At 44.9% G+C, this 19,843-nt stretch overlaps 1 protein-coding gene across 7 annotated transcripts; it reads left to right on the top strand.

The window, feature by feature from the left end:
* The first annotated feature begins 294 nt into the window (after positions 1–294).
* LOC118300402 (ceramide transfer protein) lies at positions 295–19,805 on the top strand. 7 transcript variants are annotated; one of them, XM_035624761.2, is made up of 18 exons: positions 295–1,011; positions 2,312–2,446; positions 9,875–9,991; positions 10,114–10,191; positions 12,048–12,155; positions 12,332–12,470; positions 13,338–13,421; positions 13,548–13,705; positions 14,004–14,096; positions 14,607–14,693; positions 14,835–14,927; positions 15,774–15,869; positions 16,104–16,236; positions 16,325–16,395; positions 17,162–17,290; positions 17,382–17,511; positions 17,721–17,857; positions 17,958–19,805. In XM_035624761.2, exons 1-17 carry the CDS (start codon positions 901–903, stop codon positions 17,846–17,848), a joined length of 1,890 nt encoding a protein of 629 aa, XP_035480654.1. In that variant the 5' UTR covers positions 295–900; the 3' UTR covers positions 17,849–17,857; positions 17,958–19,805. The 7 variants fall into 7 exon arrangements, with proteins under 7 accessions (XP_035480654.1, XP_035480653.1, XP_035480655.1 ...); XM_035624760.2 differs by having other exon boundaries at positions 296–1,011; positions 17,973–19,805; XM_035624762.2 differs by having other exon boundaries at positions 296–1,011; positions 12,335–12,470; positions 17,973–19,805.
* Positions 19,806–19,843: the final 38 nt, after the last annotated feature.

Below are 19,843 nucleotides of genomic sequence, written 5' to 3' on the forward strand. Positions count from 1 at the left end.
ATACTCATCCGTGTGTGTTCATACTCGTCAGTCTGTTTTAATACTCATCAGTGTGTTTTGATACTCATCTATCTGTTTTAATACTCATCAGTGTGTGTTCATACTCGTCAGTCTGTTTTGATACTCCTCTGTGTGTTTTGTAGTACTCCTCGGTCTATTTGCAGTGCTCTAAATGGGAGGCGGGGCTTCGTTCCAAATTGGGCATGGGTTTGGTGACGTCACCGTGGCCAGCGCCCCTGCTCGCCACACCAGTCAGAGCACGCGCTCACCCCCGGCGACGAGAAGCCCCGGACATCAGTTGAACATGGCGTTGAGTTAGAGAGCTGTCACCTGGTCGACAGAGCTATATATATATATATATATATATATATATATATATATATATATATATAAATAAAAAAACACCAGCGACCCTGCGAAAGCCTGCGACGGATTCACATCTGACCGCCGACGCCGTGCGGCCCGACAACATTCCTCTCTCGCAAGTGCATCCTCCTCCGCCGCTAACTGGGACTCTGCGTAGTCCGCGGAAGAGGGGCGGCGCGGCCGGCTCGACAGCTGACGTCCACGCGAATTGCTTTTTTTTTTCCGCCACGAAATGCGTGACAACCATTTGAGCTAACCGACGTCGACTTGCGCGGTGGGAGCTCGCCCACGACCCCCGCCGAGCCTCCGCCACCCGGGGCTGACTCCACCGCCCCCTCCGCGCGCCGGAGCTTCTCAGCCAGTCGACGACGACGCGCCATGGATTCCGCCAACCGTCGCTCCGTGTTCCGCTCGTGAAGACGCACGGCTCGGTTCACCTCCGAAACCGCGTCGGCCGGGTTCCCTCGTTCTTCTTCTTCTTCTTTTTTGGGGGGGGGGGGAAACACACTCGGCGCGCGAAGCGTTCGCCGCGACATGTCAGACAACCAGAGCTGGAACTCGTCCGGTTCCGAGGAAGACCTGGAGCCCAGAGAGGAGCCCGCGCATCCCGTCGGCATCGGCGAGTTCAGCGGTGTCCTCAGCAAGGTACGTGTATATACGGGACGACAACCCCCCCATGGCACGACCCGGGGTCCCTGTACCCCTTCGTCGACATTTTTTCCTACATTGCTGCCCGCCGATGAAAGATCGGTACTCTCCACTGACACAAAAAGGGAAAGCCCCTACTGCGCAACTCGATAACACGGGGTGCAACCCCCCCCCCCCCACACACAAATAGCCACTGATCGATCGTCTGTCCGTGTGTTCGCTGTGGGACCCCTGGTGGTCACGTGCGGTGGCTGCTCAACGTCAACATTATACTGAATAATTGGGGCATGTGATAGTTTTGCCTCGAGTACCACTGCATGTGTCAATATTGGCGTTTCCCTTTAAAAAGAAAGAAGTATTTGTGCTGATCCTGTGTGTGATGATCCTGCAGATGAGCTCACTTCCAAAGGCTCTAAGCGGGGCCTGCTGCACACTCCTGTGGACGATGGCATGTCCACTTGGCTGTCATACCAACGCCCACACTACAAATGCTGCTGTGTTGGTGTGTCTGGGCCCATGCCCAGTGATACTGGGCGGGGGGGGGGAGAAAAACCCCCAAACAATTTCACCAGAGGTGCCAGAGAACATTCGTCGGGGGGGCCATCAGTAAAGATGTTTGGCGATCTGTCCTGTCTTTTGCTTTGGGGAACAGACAGTTTAAGCCTGCCGCCAGACAAAAGTCTCGGGTTAACCCAGTTTGCCATATGCCTTTGTTTCGGGGCGAACTGGCCGCAGTTTCAATTGGTTAAGCCGCTGGCATGATAATGTGGCATTAATCTCCCCGTACACTGTTTCCAAACGGATTGCACGCTGACCTGCTAACCAGGCATATTGTGAGATTAGGGCGGCTCTGCGTCACACACTCTTGTGACAACGAAATCCTAATACAGGATTCACCCCGAAGTGAAGCATCTCGAAATAGGGCACATTCATTTTTATGTTTGTCCTCTCTCCAATTTAACAGTCCTGTAATATTGACAGAGGCTCGCGTTGTCTTCCATTGTCGTTGTCGTTGTTGATTCAGCTCTCTCTGGTAACTGTTGAGGCTGCAGTTTGATCAGGTGTTTAATGTGTTTACCAGGTGTAAATAAAGTGGAGCATATGAGGCGGACTCCTTTTAAAACAGCACCACCACAAACCAACATACCACGGACTAAAGTAGTAGTCTCGGTGACAACTGACCATTTAGCTGGTATCTATTGCAAAAAACGATCATTTTCCGTTCCATCGCAGAGGTGTCTTCTATTTTTCTCCCCTGTCACCATTCTCTTATTATAAAAATGTGTTTATGTTTCAGTGGACAAACTACATCCATGGCTGGCAGGACCGTTGGGTGGTTCTGAAAAACAACACGCTGAGCTACTACAAGGCTCAGGATGAGACCGAGTATGGCTGTCGAGGTTCCCTCTGCCTCAGTAAAGCTGTTATTACCGTAAGTAACGCCGAGGCTGTTTCCCAGAAGGAGCTCTCTTTTGTTCTGTTAACGTGTGTGCAACACTGGCCATTTCAAAAAGTGTCACAAGAAAGAACAAACGTTGTTTGAGTAAGAGTTCCACATTTGCTAAGAGAGCGGGAAACAACGCTCTCGCTATTCAAGACAACCGAAAGACCACAACTCACTGCGGCACACACATCCACTGCTATTCCATGCTCTGTGAATGTTCATTCAAAATGCAAAGTATACTTTTTGTGTGACAGCATCAGGCTGATTCTGTGTAGGATTTACCTTCCATTCATGAATTCCAAACAGCCAGGTAATGCAGTGTTCAGGTATGTTGGCCGCGTTTCCTTGATAACCACAGTGGGTTTCATTTCCACTACACACAAATGGAATTGAGGAGGGAGGATTTTTTTCTTCTTCTGTAGTCTAGACCTTCTCTTTATTTTGGTTGAATAGCTGTGGCGAGCTGGGGCTAATCAGTCTTCTGATCCAATTATTTTTACTATTCAGAGTTGACTGTGTCGTCAGTTTGAAAATCAGGTCAGAAATTTGGGTAAATCACTACAAAATTAGTTACGGGATAATTGTTGGCATCAGCTGAACTCGGTGGTAACTTTGTCTTGATAGTCTGTTGCCACTGTCAGTGGAATAAGGCAGAGGGTGAAGAGCGTGGGCAACATGCTGCCATTGTTTCTGCAGTTGATCCAGTGCCTCATTCATCTTTAAGTATAAAAAAACTTCTGTTATTTGACAAGATTTACAAATTATTAATTAACAGAAAGCACAATGTTCTGACACTGTAAAATACTGTGCGTAAATTCAGCATGAATGGAACATGTTTATCACCTGGAGAGCATGACAAGAAATCCAAAAGCGCAACATCAGCCTTCTCTGCTTCCACAACCATTTCATCCACGCCCTCTCTTTCCCCCTCAGGCCCTCACATAGTTTTGACAATTTTGGCATGTGACTCATAAGATTTGATTCAGATGTTTAGACATCCCACCATATGTTTCTCTTAAATTCATGAAGGAAAAACTCGGCTATTTCCTGGATCCATGTGGAGGCCTAAGGCTTGACTTGCCGTTGACAGTTGAGTTTCAACTGCAAGTCATAAGTTTATTTTTATTTTTATAAATAACTCCTGATTATGTCACATGTTACACTGGAGGGTAACTGGCCTGTCAGCTGACTAATCTCGTTCCAAAACAACATGCTATGAGCTAACACATTACTGGAAACGCCATCATGTGACTATTAAGGCTGTGTCGTACGGTCCAGCTACAGACCAACTTAGCATCAGCATATATTTCTTAAACAATGCTTATCAGGCATTCTGCGTTCAATAATATCCGGTCTCAAAGATTCAAAAGAGCTGTCCGACAGACAAAATCAATCCGAAATGTGTCAACAGTGCACACCATTCCACCTTTCACCGTGTTTCGTTGGGAACCCAGGTCAGTCATTGACGGAGGCTCAGTCGGTCTCTCTCCAAACAGTAACGAGGGAAATGAATTAGTCGCCGCTCCCAGTCAGCAGGGAAGATCGCTGTGCCTTTAGATGTATTTGTTCAGCTTCATCCATTCCCAGCACATGTAAATATTTACCTCCATGCGGTGCTCTAATGCAGTTGTTACTCATTCCAATGGAAATGTGCCTCGGACGTCTGGGGCATAAAATGTGAAGAGTTATAGCTAGTGACAGTAATCAGCAGACAGTTGTTGCATTTTTAGTACAGAAATGTTCTCTCTTTTTCACCAGCATTTCTCTAGGATTTCTGCCTCTCATCGTTTCCCCTCATAGCTGTGACCTTAACTGTCAGACACACAGAACGTGCACCATGATACAGTGTGTTGCTCAGATGCAAGACCTAGTGATGTACTGTATGTTTTGTAGATAATTCAGGGGAATAGCTACTTTCACATCCACTGAGACACCAGTTAAAGGGGCAGTAAGCGATTCTATGGCAAAACACGCTTTGCAAAAATCCGCGAATATTTCCTCACGGCCCGCTAGCTGTTGGTTCGGTGTGTGGGTGCGGCCCGAGCCATTCGATTTGTTTTAAAAAGTTTTACAGAGCCAGGGCTGCGGCGAAAACCCGTAATTTTTTTCAGTCGTGGCCCGTCCAGAACAACAATAACAACAACAACAACAAAGAGAGAAACAAGCTTTCTCCAGAATCGCTTACTGCCCCTTTAAATTTGGATAAAACCATGTAATTGTGTTTTATAACAACATCTGCTTGATGCTGTCGAAATAGAAGAGTAGAATCCTGAGCTGCCTATATAAGACTACCCTCCTCACACTATGTCCGGACATGTGTGGGCATTTACGGTATGGATTTAGTTCTCAGGGTGGTAAGCCGTGTTAAGTCGCACGATGAGTCATTCAGAGATTGCAGCGAAGACACTAGAGTTGACACTCTTGGCCTTGACCTGTAAAATAACATTTTCACTTCTTCATTGTAGAGTTGTTTTTCAACAAATGACACATCGTTATAACATGACTGAACGCTGCTCGTCACCGGTGGCCCACTCACTTTCTTCTGTACCACGCGTCTTGTGTTTTGTCTGGTGCAGTGACATTTCAGCAGATTGGAAACCACTCCTGTAGACAACGTTGGCTTCGCAAAGGGAGCGTTCATGCGGCGCTGCTGGATTAGATTACCTTATCTACTGGGTTTTTTTCACTGTGTCCACCACCTGTCTGTACAAGAGTGTAGGTCACACATGTTAACAGCCAGCTACACTAACTGAATGTGATATCAGTTAATGTTACAGATTAATAACAGTAGCATTAGTACAAGGCTGGTTTGTACAGTCGATTACCAACTCAATTATCATAGGTTGTGCACCAAGTCAACATTGCCATGACTGACTGGGTTTATATAATAACATATATACATTTATCTCTCTATGTTCTGTACATCCAGTGGCTCGCTAAAAGGTACAGAGAAACATTTTGGGAATTACTAAAACCCTCTCTTTCGTTTGATTGATTGTATACCCTTACATCATGCATTAGCTTCAGACTTTGATCTGTACCTCCAAAGGCTTTTAACCACCACTGCCATTTTTAGACACAGGGTGGGTGAGTTAGTAAGAGCACACTGGCCTACTTGTGATTCCTTCTCTCACTGGATTTGGTGAGTAGTGCAGACTGGATCTGTGGTAGTTTGAGGGCTGGCTTACACTTGGCACTGGATGTGACAAATTGTGTTTTACACGAATCTCATCACAGCGAAACCTCTCGATGTGGTTAAAGAAATAGAGGAAGAGAAACAGAGATTTGTGTCAAACGGACTGTTGGGGGTGTTGTCAGGCTTTGTGGAAAATTGCAAAGTGTCTCCAGGAAATGGGACTCTTCCTCAGATGATGCAACTTCCTCTATGTTTCTCTACGGTCAAGAAGAGGGTCAAGGGGTGTGTGTGTGTGTGTGTGTGTTTGCTGTCACCTTTGTTGATTTAGCCTTCCCTTTCCCTGTCTTTTGACTCTGACCACTTGGTGAGTCAGTAGTTCCTCCCCTGGGGAGATGGGGATCCAGAGTCTTCAGAAAGACGCCCCTGGCTCCAGACCAGATGTTGCAAGCACGAGACACTGTATTTGTCCATATCTGCTCTCCTGAGAATATAATAATAATAATTACGATGTTGCACAAATGAGAATGACTAAGGACACTTATGTCCTATGCAATCTCTGTAGGGTTTCTCAATGTTTGCATTGCAATGTTTTAAGTTGGTTTTTTTTAAAGGGAGTGCCCGTCAATTCCCATCTGGAGTTTGTGACTGCAGACACATACACCAGCTCAAAAAAGGCGTTGGAAAGGGGTGGGGTGCAGAACAGGAGTCTTTTTTGAAGCTGAGGAACTTGGAAGTTTATTTTTTAAGAGAATAGAGACAGAGTGAAGTTCTTTTTGTTTCATTATTCAGACTTTGGTATTTGTTACACAAAACGGTTCACATCTTGAACCGTAGTACATGATTTCATTAAAATGTTGTTTCTCCCGTTCCTGGCCCATTCTCCTCTCTCACAAGCTCCCTCGCAGGATTGAAAACGACCCAGAACAACCAAGACACACTTAAAAAACAGACTGACGCTGATGAGTGCAGGATATGAATTCAGTTAAGTTACTGGTGGGCCCCACAGAAAGGGCAGGCCATGTGACAGACGACAGAAATCGCTTCTGGCAGGGGCGCACAAATAGGCCAGGATGACGATACAGTCGTCTGGATTAACAGAAGTAAATCGTGTGGTGGGGAAGTATGACATCTGTGTCATCCCCTGCTGGTGGAGCGTGTGCTGCAATTTCCTAGTTTGTTCGCAGGAGGCTAAAAGGTATTTCACCATGCACTGAGGAACAGAGAATCTACACATTAACTTTGTGCTAGATTATCCAATATTTCTCGTTGTTTATTCATCAAAGTACGCAGGCATGCACAGGTAGACAGACGCACAAACCGAACACTACGTCTTTTACAGCTTTTATTTGTCCGCTGGCCTTTCACATAGGACCCAAGCGGAGGGCGGTTTCAGCACGGCATGGCGTCTTGTGAAGTGCACTACGGATAAGATGACACCCTTGTGATGGATTATTGTTTACTGTAGCCTTGGATCCCTGTAAACTTCTCAAGCCTGGTGCAGGCTCTCATTCCTCAACCTTAATATACTCACGACCCTATTGTCCAGATGTGAAGAGGAGGAACTCATTTTCTCACTTTCCTAGCAACTATATTACTCTCAATTCCCTCTATCGACCAAACACTTCCAAGTTGTCGGTAGGAAATATAATTGCACACGTTTTTAGTGCAGAATAGTCATAAAGCGTGTGCATATAAGTGTCTATTTTTTAAATACTGAGGAAAATAATCTTTGTTTAGGTTTTTTTTTGTGTTTTAATTCACATGGCTTGTGCAGATTTGAAATTGTTAGCCAACCGTGCAGTCAGTGAGTTGTTGAAGTTGTTCTTTGAAACATGTCACGTGTAAAAACACAAAACATGTCATCCAGTCCGTAAGGGAGCAGGAAGCTGCTGAAGTTGCCTGCTGGTCTTTTGTCATTTTTGTGCGCGATGCAACGTGCTCGTTTCCTTCCTTGCTCGTGCTTCCTCTTCTCGTCCATCTCTGCCAGTGCTGCTATGGTAGCTTTTAAATGAGCATATGATTTGGAAAGTGTCCATTATTCAGCCTTCACGTTGCACATTGTGGACGCAGAGCATCTGGCCCTGGCCTCAACGCCGTCCAGGTGTCGGGGCAACATGTCCAAGTCAGCACGTGCACATCACAATCAACCTTCTGGAGAAACCGTGACTTTCTGTGTATGAAGTCAGAATGTAACATGTTAACAGTTTCGGTCTAGTGGTTAGTGCGTCTGTCTCCCATACCTAGGACCCGGGTTAGTGGCCTGGCCGGAGCAGTAAAATCACAACAACAACAAAGAAAGAAACAAGCTTTCTCCATAGTCGCTTACTGCCCCTTTGAGAAGTGCTAATCTTGTATGGATTAAATAGAATTCGTGGAAAGGAATAATCAATGAAGTATAATTATGATGCTTAATCTCCAAGTACCTTACTGATTAACTTACCCAAATAATCAATTTGTGGCTTAATTAAACAAGTCACGACTGTTTCCTCAGGACAACGAGTGGCTGTAGTGCTCTGGCAGCAGTGCAAGTGTCTGGTAAATGACGGCACGTAATTGTGCATTGCACAAACACGCTAAAGCAGAGCTCTCAGATGTGGTTGTTGTGTTGCAAATTTGGAAAGCACAAACCGATGACGTGAAGAAAGGTAACTAGGTAACTGAGGGGTAGAAGGGGAGACTGTGGTCTTATTTCCTGAAACGTGTGTTGACAGTTGAACTGCTGCCTCTGCTCAGCTCTAGATCCCTCTGTACAGTAGCTGTGTCCTCGACATATGCTTGAGCAAGCCAGACCTGCACAGACCCATTCTGTTCCCTCAGTTCGATTAGACCTCGAGAGTGATTTAGCACTGGAACTCTCTGACTGCAGCGGTGTCCGTTTAGAAGGCCCTGATGCATTCTGGAAAAAGTACACAGGTGAAAACCATTTCCTCCCTCTCCCAGCACACACACACACACCAACATACACTCAGTCCTTGGTTGCTGGCCATGCCGGCGCAGCAGTTTTTACACCGCTGACAATACACTGGGGGGCTATCAGGAAAATGCTTTAGCCTGTAAGTTGCCTTAAAAGGCCAGTTATCTGCCACTCCTCCTTCTGTGGTACGGTGTCCGAAAGTGGAGGCTGCTGTGCCTCTGGTTCATCATTGTCTTTCATCTCTTCGAGATGGGCCTTTGGCCAATAAATTCACATCACCGTGACTGGCGGACTGCCATGTTTCCAGTTGTGAAAGTTTAACTCAACAACAGATGGTCTCGCTCCATGCAATTCACGGGAGAGACATGAACATTAATGTTTGCTTCTATCAGGGTCATTTTAACAGCTGTTTACATGGGTGGTCACCTCTCACATCTGCCCCTCTCTGCACTTCCTGAGCAGGAAAGAGACCGGCCTTTCCTTTTGCTATGAAAAGAACGTAATGGCAAGGCTAAAAAAACATTTATGACAGCTGTCAAGTTCCATAACTGGGCTCATTGCACAGGAAGAGTGTGCAGCACATCACAATCTTTTTTTCTTTTTACACACAATCACACCATTTAAATCATAACGTTGCCATTAATGGCACAGTTTTTTTTAAATGGTCATTAAAGCCTGAGTTAAACTTTATTCGAACCATTAAACAAAGGTGTAATCAGCAGTTAATAAATAACACAACCACTGAATGACGGATTTCTTTTAGTGCTCAGAACTGAAGTAGAAAAAAGCAGCAGTAGTAGTAGTAGGAGCAGCAGCAGCTTTTGTCATTTATTTTTACTGCTGCTCACTGATTATGTTCGGGGATGAGTGGGGTTGTGCTGAGTGAAACAGATTCTGATTCTTCCTTTTTTACGGTGGTTGAATAGATTTGTCGTATTACCTCCAGAAATGCCGACGGTTGTCTGACAAGGTAACTCCTATTTGAGGAATTCGTGCCGAGCCGAACTACTGATGTAGAGTTCCTTTTCGTCACCGGCTTCTCATCCGCCGCGCTGCTAGCTCACATTTAATTGTTTTTCCGACCACGTCACACGCGAAAGTCACCCTGTGATACATATAGAGACATGCGATATGATATGGCCGCGCACAACAGCCATCCAGTAGGCGATCATTCTTTTTGGGTTGTGGGTTATGTAGCTTGGATGATATCGGGCACGTAAGCTGTCATGAATATGAAATCATCAAGTCAAGAGGATTTGAATGTAATTACTGATACATGAAGGACCAACAGTATATTCTCAATGCACGCCGATTAACTGTAGTTTTTCTCGTATGTCATCTCTCTGTGTGTTTTAAACATTTTCAGCCGCATGAGTTCGACGAGTGCCGGCTGGACATCAGCGTGAACGACAGCGTGTGGTACATGCGAGCACAGGACCCAGAGCACAGACACCAGTGGATCGACTCCATTGAGCTGCACAGGGTAAGTCATGCACCCTCTTACCACAGCAGACGTTGAACTGCTCGCACCGAAAGACTCCAAATCCTTGTCACGTTAGCAACAAATAAGTGTCATAACTGTATGTGTGTGTGTGTTTCTGTTAGAGTATCAGAGAGGGGAGGAGAGAGAGGGCAGGAGTCCAGGGAACAATAATCATCCCTCCACCACTGGTGCGTTTGTTGGCAAGTCTGCAGGACTTTCTGATTACTTCAGCACACTACACTATAGTGGCATGTGTGTGCAAAGTGTCCACATTCACTTTGTCGATAAAGGAGCATAAGACCGATCAGCTACAACTTTGTAACTGGAAACCTTTTCTTTTCATTTGATGTTGTTGCTGATGGCTGTAGTTGTGAGTTTGCAGCCACCACACCTTCAGTCCGTCCGCCAAAACATATGCTGCTCACACGTGGTTTCGTAGATTGGGAATCCCTCCTCCCTCCCTCCCATCCCTCCTCCCAGCTCCGGGAAGCCTCCATGACTCAGCCGGAGCAGGAGGGTTGTTTCGCCTCATGCACACCCAGCCATCATCCCACCAGCCATGAGTCACCACTGAAAACTCCCCTTCCCTAAAACCCACATTACTCACACCACCGCAGCAGCGCAGCGTCTCCTAGGAGACACAACACACCACAACTAACGCTTGAGTCTTGCTGTGGTTTCAATAAAAGAAACGTCAAAATATTAAAAAACTTCTTGGAGACCGTGTCTATAAATGCAAGACTTGACAGTGACAGCGACGGCAATGTGACAATTTTCTTCCGGTGATGTAAGGTCGTCTTTTATTGCAATCTGATCAATTGTTTTAATTTATTCATTTACTCGGAGAAGCCCGTCTCTGTGTCACAGCTGCTTGAGCTGCACCAGGCTCTAATTGAGGCTTTAATCACCAGACACTCCTGCAGCTTAAGAATGTGTGTGTGTGTGTGTGTGTGTGTGTGTGTGTGCGTGCGTGCGTGCGTGCGTGCGTGCGCCATTGTTCCTAACATTTGATATCGGGGACAGACCCAACAGCTGTTAAATGTTACTTTTACTGCAGTTTTATTTAGTATTTTCCTGATTTGTATCAAATACTACAGCAGCAACAACAGCCTCTGCTTGCTTGGAATTATTATTTTTTATTTTTTTATTTTTTTGTTCTGTCATCAAACAGATTAGGCGACCTGGTTTGATAGTACTATCTGTGCTGCTGCTGCTGCTGCTGATGATGATGTCAGTGGGGTTGCAAGATGTTGGCTAAACGGCAAAGGACAGTGGCTGAAATCCATGTGAACACAGGCGGGAGTTACTTCTGGTCGTTGACTGATAGTAACCCTGAGCTGTCACAAATGCCAGTCACGTGCACGTATCACGCCCTCTTGTGGCTGAGATTGAAAGTGTCTCTTAAAGGGACATGTCTCTGCTTCTCTCCTCCACTAGCACCTGTCACCCCTCAGCCTCTGCCGTTGCCAAGTGTCACAAACAGGCCGTCGGATTAGAGGAAAGGGGAAGCCGTCGGGCTTACAGGAAGACAGTTTATGTTCCCGTTGTGTTGCCATGGTCACTGTAACCTGTCAAAAACGTGTCGTTACAACATTAAGAATATTATTATTAAGGCTGTCTTGTAAGCAGTTTTTGTAGTGTCTGACTACTATTTCAACTTTGTTAAATATTTGGATGCAACACAGAAAATCCACAAACGCAGTAGGAGATCTGTCTAATACAAACTTACATTGTGTGCATTGATGGTTTGGGTGTGTGCAACAGAGGCTAAAATTGAAGGAACACTTGAGGTCACGGACAGTTAGAGCAGAGAGTACTTGTTTAGGTGAAGAATTATTCATAACTGAGTTTTTTTTCGTTTCACCGGTTTTCGCTTAGTGAGTCACAGTTTGATTGTGGCTGTTTCTTTTTTTTTGTTTTGTTTAAATTTGTGTCTTAAATAGATCATAAAAAATTATGTTTATAATTATGGAAAGGTTGCATTTTGACAACACAGCTCACTTGTTTCCTTTCTGCCTCGTCTGTTTTTCCTCTCCCCCCCCCCCCCCCCCGACAGGCTGATTCTGGTTATGGCTCCGAGTGCAGTCTGCGGAGACATGGCTCCATGCTGTCGCTCACATCAGCCACAAGCGGCTACTCTGCCACCTCCACGTCCTCCTTCAAGGTGAGTTATCTGGTTCATGTTTATTCTGGCTGTCATTTGCACACTCTCACGAGGGGTGAATAATATTTGTAGAGGCGCCAACAAGTGGGGAATTTTGCCGTCACACGCGCAGTGGAATGGTTGCATATGGGTCCAATGGAAATATGAAGACATTAACCACTTTCCGGTCTCGTCAGAAGGGCCACAGCCTGAAGGAGAAGCTGGCGGAGATGGAGACCTTCAGAGATATTTTGTGCAGGCAGGTGGACACACTTCAGAAATACTTTGACAGCTGCTCAGATGCCGTGTCCAAGGATGAGCTGCAAAGAGACAAAAGTGAGAATCACACACACACACACACACCGACACTCCTCCACTTCTTTACTGTAGTTTTGTGGTTTTAGGGATGGAATTTGTGTGTGTGCTTGTGTGCTTGTGTGTGTGTGTACATGTCTTACTGTGGTTGTAAGTACAAATTGTGGTTAAAGGCCATCGCTGTGAGGACATTTTCCCCGGTCCTCACACTTCAAAGGGCTTTTTGAGGGTTCAAGTTTTAGGTGTGTCAATGTGTCTCCTTGGAACTATAGAAAAATGAGTGTGTGTTTGTGTGTTACATAACTGTTGCATGAGGTACAATAATGTGTATGTCCAACTATAGTTTGTATAGTCCATACAGAGGTTAAGGAAATCTGTAGTTCATAAGAAGAAGGATGTTGTAAGGAATGTGATTGTGTGCGCGCGTGTGTGTGTGTGTGTGTGTGTGTTGTGACTCAGAAAACAGTTATTCTCCACCCCCCTCACCCCGTCTTGGCCGGCAGAACATTTGCTCATGGCAGCTTGCACAGGGCGTCTGTGGCTGACCACATTGGATGAAGCCCCGCTTTTGTTCTCCTGACCTCCCTCTCTCTGTTCCTCTCTCTGCTCTCCACTCTCTCTCCTCCTCTCTCTATGCTGAAGATGAAACCAGACCATTGTCCCGTTGTCCGGCGCAGCAGAGTTCTGTCAGTCTGTTGGTGTGCTGCGTGTGTGGCGTAGAGTTTGAGCTGTGAATGGGCCACAAGGCGCTACCTTGTCCCGGAAACCCCGGATGACTTTCAGTAGGGGTCCTACAAGAAAAGGCTTGTGTGCAGCAACTACCTGCTTGGTGCGTCTGTGTTTGCCCTCCCTCTCTGAATCTGCATTGAAAACTTTTCTTGTTTTCAGTCGTGGAGGACGATGAAGACGATTTCCCCAACACCCGGACAGATGGAGAGTTTCTGCACAACAACAATGGCAGCAAAGAAAAATGTAAGTGGTGCAGAATACTTACTCAAAGCCCCTGAAGACATTGTTTTTTTTCCCCGTAACGTAAAATATTCTTGACTAAATGAACAGCAGTCATAATGACAGTTGTGACGCTCCTCTTTTGTGCAGTGTTCCAGTCCTTGAGTCCCAAGGGAATCAACGGCATCGACTTTAAGGGTGAAGCCATCACGTTCAAGGCCACCACAGCCGGGATCCTGGCCACTCTGTCCCACTGCATCGACCTCATGGTGAAGAGAGAAGACAGCTGGCAAAAGAGGCTGGATAAGGTGCGTAACATCTGGATCACTGCAGCCTCGTCGCATCCTTTGTTTCAAAAGTTGATCTATGTTTTAGTGAGATTTAAATTGTGTATTACATGCATCATTTGTCAGACAAAAGCGATTGGTTTACTTGCAGTACAAAGTTCAGGTATTTAATTGGTGGTGCAATATTTTGTCTACAGTGGAGGAAAAAAAATTGAGAACGCAGGAGAGGGATGTGATGCTTGGTCAGCATACTGTACATACGGTATCCATCCAACTTCCCTTCCACAGTTGTGGCTGAAAATTGATTTTGTTTGTGTAGGAGATGGAGAAAAGGCGAAGAATAGAGGAGGGCTACAAATCAGCCCTCAACGAACTGAAGAAGAAGTCTCACTTCGGAGGTCCAGATTACGAGGTGAAGTTATTGTAACATTCACTCTGAATACAATATACATTTTTCGGTTTGTGTTCAAGCCTTTGAAGCAGAGGTGTCCAAATTCTTTCCTATGAAGGGCCAAAAATGTATCTGGATAGAAGGCCACAGGCCAAAAAAACATGTTGATCGTATGTGAAATTACATTACATTCAAATGTGTTATATATTTTTTCTAGAAAATTTATAAATATTAAAAACTTTAATCTGCTTTACAGTAAATTTATTAATCTGTAGAGATGATCCATATGCTTCCTTTGTAATGAAGAGTGGAAATTTGACTTCAGCTTTATAAAATAACTCAGATTACGTACTTTTTAGCTGCACAAAATGTAAGTTTCGTAGTCAATACGATTTGGCTTTAAAGCACTTTCAAAATAAGAGGAGAATGAGCATGAGCTTGTCAAATGGTCAAAGCACAGGACAAACTTGGCCCGCGGGGACCGAATTGGCCCGCCTTGCTTTTGAAGTAACATCTCCACTCTGTTTGCAGGAGGGTCCAAACAGCCTCATTAACGAGGACGAGTTCTTCGATGCAGTTGAGGCTGCTCTTGACAGACAGGACAAAATTGAGGAGCAGGTGAACAAAAGATCTTGTTGAGTTTTTCGTTATACAATGTGATCTGCTGCGGTGATGATCATTACTGAAAACAAAATATAAAACTATTTAAGGCGTCAATGAATTGTTCAGCTTCCTGATGTGCGTTTTGTTTGTTTCCAGTGCCAAACTGAAAAGACGAGGATTCAGCGATCCAGCCCTGTTCCACTTGTCGACGTCTACTCCAGCACTGGATCCCATCGATTCTCTGACAAGGTCGGTAAATCCTTCACGAGGTCAAACTTCACAAGCCACTCTCGTTGCCTGCGTTTCTTCCTGATCCTCACTTTTCACTCATTTCACGCATTTCATTATGATTTTTTGTCTCTTCCCTGTTCTTTTGTTTGTCCTACATCCTCTGGGTTCTCACCTGTTGTATCTGTTTGTGAAATAACAGTTGATAAAGGTTTAAATGTCGGCCTGTTTTGAAAAGTCAAGACTTTGTGTCAAATAATTTAGATTTTTAGTCAAGTTTCCATTACATTTTAGACATTTTATTTAAAAAAATTACATTTTAGTCTTGTGTTCCGCAGGGAAACTTCAGTCTCAATTCGTTCAAATGTTTTAAATTCACCTGAGGATCATGACTTTGTCACATTCTTTGCCGAAAAGAGCTCAGTCGCTGAAAGTAACGTCACGAGGTGAACATCCACCTCCACAGCCCTTCAAGACAGTGTGTTAACTAGCTTTCCTCCGTGTAACCGTTGGCGTGTTAGCCTGCATGGCTTTGTGTTTTTGTCCCAGCCGTTTTACCACGGCTCTAAGTTTAATAGGGGTTGTCATCGTGGTTGTTACTTTGTTCCTTCCAGGAACCAGAGACATCAGCCTACATTTCTATCACAGACATGACCTCAGTCAGTAGAAGATGCTTTTCAGTGCCACGGGTCGAGCAGATTGTCATCTGCTGCAGAGGAGATGTTTTGGGGCTTTTTAATTCATGAACACAGTTTAAACATTTAAACTCATCTTTTCCTCTGAGCACGTTCACGCCATCGTGCCGTGTTGTTATTCCGAGGACCTTTTTCATCACCTCCTCCTTCTGTCGCTGCCCTTGTGTTACAGGTGGAGGAGATGGTGCGGAATCACATGACCTACTCGCTGCAGGATGTCGGCGGAGATGCCAACTGGCAGCTGGTTGTAGAAGAGGGAGAAATGAAGGTATGACTAGGATATTCAAAATGTTTTTGTATTCTCCAGATTGCTGAAATAATGAATGTTGAAATGGCGTCTTTACTTTCTCTGACTCGTGTGGTGAGTTACGACGTCTGAAGTTAGTTATTTCTGAAAAATCATTTACATGTATGTATAATTGGACCAAAGCCTGCTAGATTTATTCAAATACTTCAATACCGCATTGGTTTTTGGTTGAAGTTGTCGTGTGCGTGTGTGCAGGTGTACAGGAGAGAGGTGGAGGAGAATGGAATTGTTCTGGACCCGCTTAAGGCCACTCATTCTGTGAAGGGGGTGACGGGTCACGAGCTCTGCCACTACTTCTGGGACACCGCCTACCGAAACGACTGGGAGAGTAGGTCTCTTCACTTTGAGTCGGCGCTCGTTCGGAGACAATTGACGGCTCAGATTAAATAACTCTTCATGCTCTCTCCTCCCTTCAGCCACTATTGAAAACTTCAACGTCGTGGAGACGTTGTCGGAGAACGCGGCGATTATCTATCAAGCGCACAAGGTAAGAGCTTCCAGATCAAGACCATGGGTACAGTCGATTTGTCAAATTGGCTTAGGAAGTTTCCTAAATCTTGAAGTGACCCAGAGGTATTTCATCGGTAGCCATGATAAGAGCTGTTCGGATCCTCTAAATGCATAGGAAAGGTGCTTCACTGCTTTCTTTCCCATCTCCTTCAGCATAGGGTACACTAGACTTTGCTATGCGAAAAGAAAGGAGGAATAGACGCCCCACAATTCATTACAGTAGCGATATTTAGCGTGACGCACCATGAACAGACGTAAACGATTCAATCCAAAGTAGAAAAAGTACAAGAGTATGAATATGACCCAGAAGAGACGCACGTCATTATGTAAGTTACTTTTACTTATGAATCATTTACATCTGATGTCACACGGTGGTAAAACACACTGAAACATGCTGATGGAACTGCTGCGTTTTTTGTAGTTCTCTTTTTAGTTTCACCACGGCAGACGCATCAATAACATCCGCCGTCGCATAACGACGTAGTTAAGTGAAAGTCGAGTCAGATTCTCTGAGCACCGCTGTCTGCTTTTCCTAAGTCCTATCAGTTCTCCTTTGCACCTTTCCTTGACCTCATGACGTTTTCCACTGAGGTCAAGGAATAGTAGATAGGAAAAGACGATAGGAAGGACAATCCTAATCCACCCCAAGCTTGGTTAACAGTGGAATGGATCAGGCGTGTTTTGACCACCTTTTGCGTACGAACTGTTTAATCTGAATCTGAAGTGAGAGTAATGTGTTGCAGCGGGTGTGGCCGGCGTCTCAGCGGGACGTGCTCTACCTGTCGGCCATGAGAAAGATCCTGGCCAACAACGAGAACGACCCCGACACGTGGCTCGTCTGCAACTTCTCCGTGGATCACGACAAGGCCCAGGTGAGCCTTGGGCGCCGCTCCCGTCCAATTAGATTTAGTTTCTGTTTGCCGACGTGTTTTTCTTCATCCCGTGTCCCGTCACCGTCCACAGGTGACCAGCAGGTGTGTCCGAGCCAAAATCAATATCGCCATGATCTGCCAGACGCTGGTCAGTCCACCGGAGGGCGATAAAGAGATCAGCAGGGACAACATCCTGTGTAAAATCACCTATGTCGCTAACGGTCAGTATTTTTTTTTTTTATGAAGTAGTTTCAGTCAGAACCATCAAACCTGTATCATATACAGTTACTGGTTCTACCTACTAGCTGTTGACCCAATTAATGATATCATCAGGAATTATTGCTGTTTACCGCTAAGAAACCAATTCAATTTATGTGAACTTGACCAGCGCAGTAAAGTTGGTCTCATGTGTGCGTGCGTGTGTTTTCAGTAAATCCAGGAGGCTGGGCTCCTGCCTCTGTGCTCAGGGCCGTGGCTAAGAGAGAGTACCCCAAGTTCCTCAAGCGCTTCACCTCCTACGTCCAGGAGAAAACCGCCAGCAAACCCATCTTATTCTGAAGCTCGCAGGTAACACAAGACACGGGAGCTTTTAACTAAATTTGTCATCGTGTGTCACCTTTGAATATTTATTCGGTGCCTGCAAAATGATAATATCACGGTTTTCCATCTTTCCATCATGAAGCTCTGAGGGACACGACATCTTCAGACGGACCGGTCGACGTTCTGCTGCCACGAAAAAGGAGAGTTCTTGGAAAGGAATTTATTCCCACCCCCTCACGAGTCCTTAGCTACAAGTCAGTGGAGTTGGGGAGGATGTGTGACAATGGCTCCCTCTGGTGGCTGCATTCAATCAGTGAGAGTCGTTTGCGGAAAAAGAACATTTTGGGTCATAATAAATTATCCTCATCATTTCAAGAGCAGTGGTTTAAATGAATAAATTACTTAAGTGCTGACCAATCCCCAGAAGTTGTTGCAGCCCAACACCACAGCTGACTCGTGTCAGGCTCCTATATATATTATTGTATATTATTATACTACATATCTATATAGTATATTAATATATAAATGTACGTATGTTCAATAAGAAGTTTGTAAAAAAAAATACATAAACTGGTAGATCTCCACTAGCAAGACTTTAATATTTTCGTCATATTTTGAGTTGATCTTTTTTCTTTTCTTCTTTTCCCGATTAGCATTCTCTGTAAGCTGCTAAATATCGCGAGTAAAACGTGGTTGATTGATTGATTTTGGGATGACTATCATCTTACTTTTTTTTAAGTCCAGAGGGCTGTCATCTACCTATGACCCCGATGAAAGAAGACTTAACCCTTTTTTCCGACTCGGCCTCTCTCATGAAAACGCCGTCCACCGGCGGCGCCGATGGAGCGGACGAGCTGAAGAGTTGTTTTTCATGTATATGTAAATGTACAAAAAAAATGAGTTTGTTTAGACGATTTGCTTGGCTTTATATTTGTGTCACTGATAATGTTTCCAGAGTCATAGCACATCCTGTACTTTGAATGTTGAACGCAATGTAAATAAGAGTCACAAACATTTTCAGCGAAGGTCCTCGAAAAGCGTTCTATCGGTGCCCAGATGCCTTAGTGTCGCAGGGAGATGTAGCTTCCGATTGGAGAGCGGTCGCTGTAAGTCGCGCCCGTAAAATCACTAGTGAAGTGCCTCGTGGCTTCTTTCCCTGCTATTGTCTTTTCTCCATTTGGAGCGGATTTCAAAAAAGTGTCCTATGATTCATATGCTGAGGGCTAGTTGGGGTATGATTAGTTCTGCCCGTGTGTGAGGGTTACATCAGATTTAATGTCGGCGTTGCCATCATGGCCTCCCTGTAAGTCTGGCTGGTGTTTCTCACACGTGCTACGGTGACTGGCTTCAGTTACAGCAGTGAAACCGTTTCCATCAGTGTCGTCAGGTCGAGTCCCTGCGTCATTTCTGTCCAACACTGTTTGCAGTGCTGCAAAGTCCAGCTTGGTTCATGCTTGAATTGGTTTTATAGGAACGTTGTACTTACAATCATCCCTACACATTTTTTTAAGGGGTTTTCTTTAAGTGTTTGACCTTTATCTAAGATGAAGTTTTTGAAACATGCAGGTTTTGTTTAAATGTTTTAATCAAGTTCCTCATTTTCCAAACTAAATCATTAGGACCTCTGTCAACTTGTGGACACATATCAGCGATGATAGTTGTGTTGCCACGTTATCGGTCTTCACTCTCCAAGCTTTTTGATTTTAGAGCTCATAGCTGACAGATGTGGGTGAGAGACGACGTGAAGCCAGGCGACTCTCTCCGTGAGGAAGATGCTGAGCTGAAGCTCTCTCATCCAAATCCAGACATTTCTATTACGAGTTGCGTTCTTAGGGGGTTAAATGAAATAGATTAAAAAAAAATTGTGTAAATGATTGATTCATTCTAATGCTGTGGGGTCAACTTAAAAAATGTACTGTGACAACATGGCTCTTCTGCGATGTTTTGAAAGTGAAATAAATAAGTTTATCCTCCAGTTTGGATCCGTGTTTTTCTGTTTACAGAAAGACAAGT

The sequence above is a fragment of the Scophthalmus maximus genome, chromosome 2 (genome assembly GCF_022379125.1).
Source record: "Scophthalmus maximus strain ysfricsl-2021 chromosome 2, ASM2237912v1, whole genome shotgun sequence".
Lineage (NCBI taxonomy): Eukaryota > Metazoa > Chordata > Actinopteri > Pleuronectiformes > Scophthalmidae > Scophthalmus > Scophthalmus maximus.

What these genes read in the sequence shown, in the direction of transcription:
- LOC118300402 (XM_035624761.2), top strand. Translation starts at nt 901, where the DNA reads ATGTCAGACAACCAGAGCTGGAACTCGTCCGGTTCCGAGGAAGACCTG. An exon ending in GGCAAAAGAGGCTGGATAAG is followed by an intron (nt 13,706 to 14,003) that starts GTGCGTAACATC and finishes TTGTTTGTGTAG; the next exon opens with GAGATGGAGAAAAGGCGAAG. An exon ending in CCCATCGATTCTCTGACAAG is followed by an intron (nt 14,928 to 15,773) that starts GTCGGTAAATCC and finishes CTTGTGTTACAG; the next exon opens with GTGGAGGAGATGGTGCGGAA.